General features: G+C 31.9%; 1 protein-coding gene across 1 annotated transcript; it reads left to right on the forward strand.

Moving 5' to 3' along the window:
* Positions 1–4424: 4424 nt before the first annotated feature.
* Positions 4425–6739, forward strand: HELRODRAFT_162484 (hypothetical protein; the record flags this gene model as incomplete). The annotated part of the gene is made up of 3 exons (XM_009024674.1): positions 4425–4470; positions 5977–6134; positions 6536–6739. The coding sequence occupies 3 exons, from the start codon at positions 4425–4427 to the stop codon at positions 6737–6739; spliced, it is 408 nt and encodes a 135-aa protein (XP_009022922.1).
* Between the last annotated feature and the right edge of the window lie 3639 nt (positions 6740–10378).

Raw genomic sequence — 10378 nt, forward strand, 5'->3', positions numbered from 1 at the left:
GTTTTTTAATACATCTGACAATACTTTATTTTACTTCGCAACCCAAACGTGTATGCCTTTTAGCTAAAATGTGATGAAATTGTTTTCGTGGAATTTTTTAAAAAATTGACAACCGCAGATATCATGTTGATAGCACTAAGAGCAACACTCGCTGACTTTCGGAGATAGTGGTTGTGTAAAACTCGAAACATCAAGACGCGCTGGCGTCTGTCACAAGACTTTTGATTACTCTTTCTCTTCCAATTTTTTGAGAACATCTGCAACATGACTGTTCCTTTTATCTGACGCACCTTGGCGTGGATTGCATCCGGTCCTGAGCTTTTGGAGAGCTAGATGGAGCCCTTCCTGATTTCAAGCTCAGTTGCATTTGACTATCAATTTATATTAATAGTTTGCTAGCGTCATCTATATTTTTACTACTGCTATAATTTTTTATAAAACAGGTGCAAGTGTATTATAAATTTAAATATATTCTGTAGAAAAGTGCAATAATATTTTAAAATTTACTCACAGTATTTGTCTTACCATTGCCTGGGAGGATATCAGTTCATGTTTTGTTACTAGTTAATCCTTTTTTGAGTGCTAGATGCATTTTATTCCAGGTTTCCACTTTAAGTGCAATGTAATTTTGTTTTCATTGTTATAATAATAAAGAAAAATCTATTTAATAGCGTACAAAAATTTTATACAACGTTGTGTTTCACACACCAGCGAGCTGGAAATTCCTGCAGAGGTTGAAGAAGTAACAGCAGGCTGCTACAGTGAATGAACGTACGCAGACGATTTTTATAGGCCCAAAAATAAAAAAAATGAAATAAATTGAGTGAGCGAACTTTATGAGATGTATATAAACACATTTTCAACGATTTTATTCACACAAAAATAATAAAACTAAAAACTTTACAGAAGGAATTTTAAAGTTGTTTCTGAAAACTTATTTGGAACGATATAATGATTTTTATATTAAAAAACCTCAAAATCTTTAATTAAATCAATCAATTTCCCCATTCTAAAAAATCAATGCATCTCAGTCATTCATTACATCAATCCATCACATGCGTCCATTACATAAATCCATTTCATCAATACCATCACATCAATCAATCTGCGACCCCAACAAGCGCGTAAATAAACTGTTGACCCATTCAAATTGGTAACAAGCACTCACCATGAATCTGCAGTTAATTTATTTATTTATTCCAACTGAACTGTAATGAAAGTTTACAACCACAAACAATGCGTAAAATATTTTTAAAACTTTCAAACATATTTTGGTGAAGCATTCAGATTAACTTTCATTATAGATAAAAACTTGTCATTAAAGACATTTTCAAGATTTGTTATACACGTTGAAATGTTGTTTAACATAACATAACAAATATTATAGTGGTTCAGAAGATTCAGTGTGAGAGAAACACTGAATCGATTTTGAATCCCAATCTTCCAAGTCTGACTTTGAACTCCTGCGTTGTAGAAGCTGTTACAGTTTTTTCGTTTAGCTTATTTCAATGTTCAATAATCTCGAACAGAAAAATCTTCCTTTTATAGTTTCTAGTCTTTCTTTGAAAAGCTTGTACTGGTGCCCTCTTGTGTTTTTGTTTTCTGTTAATTGGAAGAATAGGGATGATTCTATCTCATCTTTACACGTTATGATTTTGTACGCCTGAATAAGATCTTCTCTAATCCTACGTTTGTCTAAAGTTGTCAGTCAACATCTCTTTAATCTTTCCTCATATGAAAGTCATTCACATTTGTTAATCATCCAGGTTGTTTGTCAGTCTTTGAACTTTTTCCAACATTTCTTTGCCTTTTTGCCAATGTCTGTATGCAGTATTCTAGTATAAATCGCACTAACGTTTTATATAGATTTAACATTATTGATTTATCCCTGTTAACAATCGTCCTTTTTATTATGTCAAGTGTGTTGTTTGCTCTTTTTGCAGTTTTTATGCATTGCCTGGTAGGTTTCCCACTTTTGTCTACAATTATTCCAAGGTTCTTTTCTTCAGATCAAACCTTTAGATGTCAGTTTTCAAATTCTAATATATTTTGCTTGTATTTTGTTCCCATGTGAATGACGGAGCATTTATCTATGTTAAATTTTGTCTGCCAGTCTTCTGCCCATTGGTGAAGTTTTTTCTAGATCAGTTCACAGTCTTTCTACATCCTCATTTTTATCCACCACTGCACTGATCTTGGTATTATCCGCAAATTTGGCTTTCTTGGAATAAATTCCACTATCAATATCATTGATGAAAACAGTAAACAACAGTGGCCCCAGCATTGAGCCCTGAGATATACCGCTTGTTACATCCACCCAGTTCGAATAGTTTCCCCTGATGCCCACTTGTTTCTTGCTTACATGTTAAAAATTATTTTATAAATCATTCCTTATATGAATCTGAAAAATCGTCAGCACGTAGTATGTAAGAATGTAATTATTTAACAAGGAAACCTTTCTATTTTGCTAACTACATCATTTCTGCTAGGTTGAATGATAATTTGTTAATCATCTCAAAAAAAGGGAGAAAGAAGAAGTAATTAAACAGTTTGAAACCTTTTGTAAATAACTTTACATAAATATTTTTGAATTGTCTTGAAAACGTTCTTTTTACTTTAAACATAACAATGTTTGTGTAACTTATTCAACATTCATTTCCTAAATTAACAAGCACATCAATGGAAGAGGCAAAAAAGCCATGTAGCAAGTGAACAAACAAAGTGAACGAACCGACAATCACACACAAAATTCTGTAAAAAAAACATTTCGGCACTTTAAAAACATTAAAAAGCAAATGTTCATAAGAAAGGTCTTCTTAATGCTTGGAAGAACAAATTAAAACATGTCAAAAAGGCCTGTTCGTTCAAAGCAATCCGCTCGATTGTCTATTTATAATGTGGCTTCCTATTTTAATTGCGTGTACGTATGTATGCATACATGTTTGTACACTTGTACATGTACTGTACAGTCAGTGCCCGCATGTTGTGTATATGTTGGGTTTGCAATATGTAAATAAAATGTGAACGACAACTAACCGAATTAATCAGTACAGATAAATAAGATTGGCGGGTGAAGTTAAGCAAAATTTAAATGAGCAGATGTTACAACCATTTTGGATGGATCTGTTTTTGAATGTCAACAATAATTTGTTCAATTAAATGAATTGAAAAAACCGTTTGTAATACTGGAAAATATTGGATAAAAATCTTATAAAAAAATAAATTTATCTATGAAAAAAGACGCATTGGCGTTATGAAACATGATGAATTTTTGGGAAAATCTTTTCCTTAATTCAATTTATTTTTATTTGCCAAAAATAAGAGGTTTGGCAAAGATAGAAATTTTCTATCTTAACACCTTAGCTCAGAAAAGTAAAAATACAAAGTCCTTACTGCGATCATCCAACCACGGTGATCCTATAGTTTCAAAATTCAAGTCTTCACATTTTGGAAAAAAAGATTTTTTATATCAGCTGCCCAAACTTGGAATCCGTTACCTGCTGATCTGAAGAAATTAAACGCCATAAGTCAAAGTGACTTCAAAAGCGTCTGAAAATATCATTTGCTCAACCTCCCACAGCAAAAAAAGTGAATAAAGCGCGTCTGATGTCAATTCACGGGAGACGTTATATATATCATATATATATATATATTGCGATCATTTGATATGCGTATGTGTAACCTCAGTTTTTATGCAGACAAAAAAAGAGAGAAAAGCATTATAGAAGTGTTTGTTTTGTAGAGCGAATTCTTTTTCTTCAGAAGTTTTTGTTTGCCTTTATGTTGCAATAGAAATTGTCTACCTACTGTTTCTTGCCTGGTCTGAGTAATGGTTATGAAAACTGGATAGGTCTTTTCAATTTGTTCTCAATTTGTTTAATTTCATTGTAGAAGTGAATTATTGTTTTATAATAATTCATATAACATCTTCCTTTACACTCAAACATAAATATACATACCACTTTAAACAAAAGGAGCACATTACACACAATACCACAAACACACACAACATCAGAGCATATGGTGAGTAGAACAGAGCATCGATGACATTAAAAAATATTATGCACATCGAAATCCCCCTTCTAATAAGAATTTGATTACAGAGGCGATGATAATAAAAATTTTTCCGAGCATAAAAATTTGAAACGTGGCAGTTACGACTAGCGCGTACAAAAAGATTTTGCATACAAAGATGCATTATATTAAGATGTATTATATTAAGGTGCATTGTATTAAGATACATTATGTTTAGATGCATTATGTTAAGATGCATTATGTTAAGATGCATTATATTACGATGCATTATATTAAGATGCATTGTATTAAAATGCATTATATAAGATGCATTTTATATTAAGATGCATTATATTGAGATGCGGTATATTGAATGTATGTTAAAAAGCTTACATGATTTTATGATAAAAATGTGCCCTTTGAAAGTTTGGAAGGTTTTGGTCATAAATATGGAAAGTGATTCAACTTTATAAAAATTTTGTTCAATGTTTCTGCAGTGTGACAATAACAATTAGATTAAATTAAATTAAATTAGACTGACGTAGCAGACAAATGATTTAAAATTTAATTACCAACGACACGTTCCTTTATGAAATTCTTTTACATTAAATAATTTCTAAAAAAAAAACATGCAGAATTTTGTCACCTTTAATACTCACTCATCTCAAATTGATACACCATCCATTAATATGAGCAATCCTATAAAAAATTGTAAGTTATCAAACTTTTTCAAATAACGAAATTGTTTTACAAAAAACCGACCTAACCACAAATACAAACAATGTCGTATCTAGAAGGCAAAATTTTAAAATTGTTTAAATGTTAAATGTTGTTGTTTAAATGTGGCCAAAATTAAGCTGGCAACCTTGTTTGCTTTCCACGCCAATTTTTGAGAAAATTTTTATATGAAACGGTGTTTTTTGGTGCAAAAACTGAGTCTTACTGAATTAATAAAAATACTGCTACTACTTACTATAACTCGTGGCCCCTCCGGCCCCAGATCCGCCATTGAATGCAAGTAATAGTTGATGCTCTATCATCATGCATCGTGTTTAATGCATCTGCTATGTTCACTTTTTGTGTTTGTTTATTTTTCTATCGTTTTAATGAGCTGTTTATCAGAAGGTTACACGTGCAAACTTCATGAAGCGTAACACTGCGAAGTTAGTTATATAAATAACACGTCCATTATGGGAATAATATTTTGTTCACCACGTCACATTTTTGTTGCCCTACCTATCCCAGATCTGTCTCCACATTCCATTCACCAACTTCTCTGATCAGGAGCGAATGTTTCACGCCATTTGGTCTTTGTTACACTTAGTAATTGGATGACAATTCTAAATGTAATTAGTCTTTTAACCCACGTCCGTGGCTCGCTTAAACAAACTCGGTGGCTGCATAGCTTAAGACCTCTGATTGGTTCCACTAATACTAACCTTAACCTCTCCTCTCATCGGTTGTACAACAATTTCAAGTTAAATAAAATTTTATCAATTACAAAGGCTCGACAAAATGGTTAGAAAATGCAATTGTTCATCAGCGGTGTTATAATTACATTAGTTGAGCAGTAGTGTTAATTGATAGACCTAAATAATGCTGTGGGTTAATAAATTATCTTCTAAACAGTAATATGTTTTATTGTTTACAAAAAAGCCAATCATTAAATTTAAAAATGACTACTGTTAAATAAAATGTTTATTTTCTGAGTGAATTTTAATTTATATCATACACATGTTTGCAATATTTCATTAGGATATATTACTTCTGCAATTAACACTGGCGAATTCATGAATTCTTAACGACTTTTGTTGCTTTTTCTATTAATGCACGTCCTCAATTCTTTTTCAACGGTAAAAAAATCAGAACAACCATAAATTGTCCGCCGTCATAAATCAACTGAACCAAGGTCATGACACCGCACAACTGCTCAATTATTCTATCGAAAATATTGTTAACCAGTGCAAACATGCAAGGATCTCGAACTCGCCCTTGAATTATTTGCAGAAATAATCTACGTGACGTGTGCGTTCTGCGCATTATTCTGCGTGTTCATGAAGAAAGATGCTCACAACAACCTGCAAGAAAATGGTTCCTTGGCGTTTGCATTGAAATGCAATGTGTTTTTTTGGACATGAATGTAAATGCTTTAAATGTGCTATTTCTCGGCCCAGGTGCTTTTGACCACCAGACTATCATACCGCTTCATAATTTAGTATTATTATTTTTAATATTATAACTTTTATGTTTAGTGATATTAATAATGCAATTATCAGTAATTATTAGCAATTTTCAATTCGTTGACTTGATGAGGTATCAAACGATAACGACACGCACTCATCCTATCCCGTGAGCACGCACGAACGAAGGTATCGTGTGCATTGCGTACCATTTGTGGGGATTTTCTTTGGATTTGAACCCGATGACAGTAACAGTGAAACAGGCGCCTTTAACCATTACACAACCACGCCGACTGTTGTTTTATTTTATTGCATTTTATTCACTTTTTTACGACCAACAGAAAATATTCAACGATGTAATAAATGACTTTTCGTGCAGCGAACATGCCTTCTACATTACATTACATACAGTCTGTTTGGACAACAAAGAAACAGATAATGAAGGAGGCCAAATAATGGCAGTTCAGTCCGTGGAGTCACATCATCTTCAGTCTCACGTGTGTGGTTCAGCATTTTTATCGATGATCAGACAAATTTCTGTCTAATTTTTTTCCGAAGTGGAAAAATGTTTGATGTTCAATGAGTTAGTTAATTGGCTGTCTATTTTGTAAAAATTTTAAACTGATTTATAAATACTGAACAGTTTTTCAGCCACATTATCTTTTAATAAATAATGTTTGATTGGTTTGTTGTTAAAAAAAAGAATATAGGTACTATTGTCACTCACTGCAATGCATGTCTAAAATTTTACCCTGCGTCAAAAAGGTAGTTAGTTCATTTTTTTAAATTTCTTTTCCTTTCTTAGCTTTTCTTTTTATAATTTTGTATTAATTTATTACAGCATTTGATAATGAAAATTTTGGAGAGAGCTTTTTAAACAGCAGTGACAGAATTTGAACCAGGTCTCTGCGTTGACTTGCCGACAAAACAGGTTGTAATTATTCAATCAAAATTATGGCATTAAAAATGTTTAAATGCTAAATTTAACTGAACTTAAAATGTTATATGAAATATGTGCAGTGATAAATTTGCAACGGGGTGAAATTTAACTAGCATTAAAATATTTTATGTTTAAAGTTATATCTAAGATTATATAACGTTATTAATATATATATATATATATAATATATATAATACATATATGACACCAAACTCGTTTTAGGCTGTGCTTGCGGGAGCAAGTCGAAAATTCTCACCCTTTATAAAATCCCGTACTTGAAGATTCAAGTCGACTCACAAAATATATAAATATATTTATATTTTAAAATACATATATATTTATTTTATTTGTGTGTATGTATCCTGGCATATGTACGCATGACTGTGTCCTCTCTTTATCACTGCAGTTTCTCTGAGTAAATACACTAAATTTTTGTGCACAAACATACATTTGAACATCATGTCATGCAGCGCGTGTGTGCCGTGCAAGTTCTGTTTGTTTTGACCGTACAAGTCACTCCGGAGTATTCAGCTTTTAATATTTATTTCATTTTCATTTATCTATTTTACGAATCTAATTTTACAAAATAGATCATGAACAATTTTACTATACTAATAATAATTTAATTGTAAATTTCTAAAGTGCTTAAATTTAATTAGCTCATTCAATAAAAAAAAACTCAATTTATCTTATCTGGCTTATGATGGAAAGCCATCAGACCTGGTTTTCTTTCAATTGTTGTTAATGTTGAGGCTGATATATTGCTGTTGTTATTGTTGTTCATATTAATATATTGTTTGTTGTTGGCCAGTGTTTGCTGCTTGAAGATATCTGACCCCTAAATGATGTTTATGAATCAGCCGCGTCAACGTGCTTGTTTCATCCTGCTTTGAAATGTTTTTATTCAGTCAGTCCTACGCAGTGCAGTTGCATGCCAGGCGAAACACAACCTCAAAGCTCTGTTTGACGGCTTCCCGGTAATGCATTTTGTTTCTCTATAAACAAATATAACAGAAAACACAGAATCATTCAGTGAAGATGTGAGCTGGCGTGTTGCTGCTTCTACTCGTCTTTTGCTTTTGTGAAAACGTTCCAACAACTAGCCTACTTTATGACAGAAATTTTGTCAAAATATTCTTTATCAAGTATAAATCCCTATGTTAAACATTAATTGAGATTATTATAAACATGGATGTGTGTGTACACTTTATGTGTGTGCAGTGCATGTATAACGTATATCCATATATCATTCTAACGAGGATATGTATGTTTATAAATGTGTGGACGTATGGGTGAGCATATTGTTTGTGTTTAGTGCAATTTTTTGTTGTGTACTGGTAGGTGCGGTGCCATAAATTGGAAGATGTTAGTATCAATACGTTGGCGGCCGCATGGAATTATTTGCAGGTGCGGCGAGAAGCAATAAACAATGCGAGGATTCTGATGATGATGACCAGCCGGATCATCATATACCGATCCGCAAAATTGCATCAATGCTAACTACGAAGAAAATTCTATTAATTGTGGAAAATAACTTTACAAAATAAATTTTCGGGTTAAAATAATGAGTTAAATTTTTAATGAAAACGTATCGTAGTAACTTCGTTTCCCAGTTATTTTTTCTAATCAATTTTTAATACCTCGCTTCAAAATATTTTCTATACCAGCTGGTATAATAACAATACAAAGATGATGCCCACGTCGTGTTATAATCAAGAGAAATGACAGACACCTTACACGCTTTTTGCATAAACAAATAAAACAAATACCGCTAAACATTGTTCGGTGTAAAATTGAAATAGCACTCATTTCAATATTTTTTTCTAAACTCAGGTAACTGTCGACGAACATGACGAGTACAGTCTGCGGTGGGCATCAAATGAAACACCGGCACGCAGACATCAACGTGTAACACTAACAGTGTAATCTCGTCCGAGCTAACAAACATGAAAGCGACAAGTCAAGAGTACCTGAATGGTGATAAGGATAATAAATGGAATGTTAGGATGATCCTTGAAGACATCGTGTTATTTATGGCATGCTTCTTTCAGTTTCAACAAACTTCCGCGTGCTACCCTACATCTTACAACTTCAGATATCTACATAATGATGAAGCGTATGAGAATGAGAATATTTTTAATAAATTTATTATACCTGATATTTAGGCACAAATGAGTTCATATTTTATTGGTCGTAAAAATGAAAGCAATTAAGCCGTCGTTGTTTCCGCTGATAATACAAATAAAAATCTCCAATCGTCAAAACAGGCTTCATCGTGCCTGAAGGTCAAACTGTTCTATAAATTGTACTGTAAAATTCGAAAGATAAATTAAAATACAAAATTAATACAAGTAAATTATTGGCTCATGCGGAAAGATGCAAACATGAAAATGTAAGTAGTTTTTGTTAAAAAATAAAAAAATGTCTATTGCTCGCAAACAAGATGAAAATTTAATAACTAAATCGAATGCAGTGATTTGGCGATAATGTTAAAATAAAGTGTGTAGTTGGTGAGACGTAAACCGATCGTTGATGAATGTAAAATGGTGGTAAGTTCGTCTGCAACTTCATTCTACGTATTACGTACAAATCAGTCCACAGAAAATCAAATAAAATGGAAAGGCAAATAAAAGGCAGTAATCAGGCATAATTCAAATAAATACATAAAAAATAGAATTTTAAATTTTAAAAATTTTAAAGAAGGAGATTGTTGATCAGTGATAAATATCAAATTAAATGCTTTAATCAAGTTTTAATCAAGGATGAAATGAAAGGAATGTCATGAAGAGAATGATGCGATGTCATCCTTTAAAAGTTGCCTTTTGATAGTTGACTTTAACCAGACGCATTAAATGCAGCTTAATGATTGATTTAAAGTAGAAACAAACTAATTAGACGTAATACAAGTGCACAAATTGATTGAACATTTTGCTAAAAAAAGTTATTGCATAAACGCCCATTAAAGAATGAAAGATTAATGAGTAAGAAATTTTTAGCTCAGGTTAAAAATAATAACTGCTCCTTATCATCTGCATTGCACATTCTAAGATTAAAATATTCTTATATAATAATATAATAATCATAAATTAATAGTAATAATAATAATGTAATATATGGATATAAAATAATATTGTGTCATATACACAATTAATATGAATAATAACATGAAGACTGTTGAATGTAGGCGCAAAGAATAATTTAAAGAATCGGCGGCCCAAAACTTACATTTTTAAAAAGTTTTGAA

Source organism: Helobdella robusta (assembly GCF_000326865.2).
Source record: "Helobdella robusta unplaced genomic scaffold HELROscaffold_4, whole genome shotgun sequence".
NCBI lineage: Eukaryota > Metazoa > Annelida > Clitellata > Rhynchobdellida > Glossiphoniidae > Helobdella > Helobdella robusta.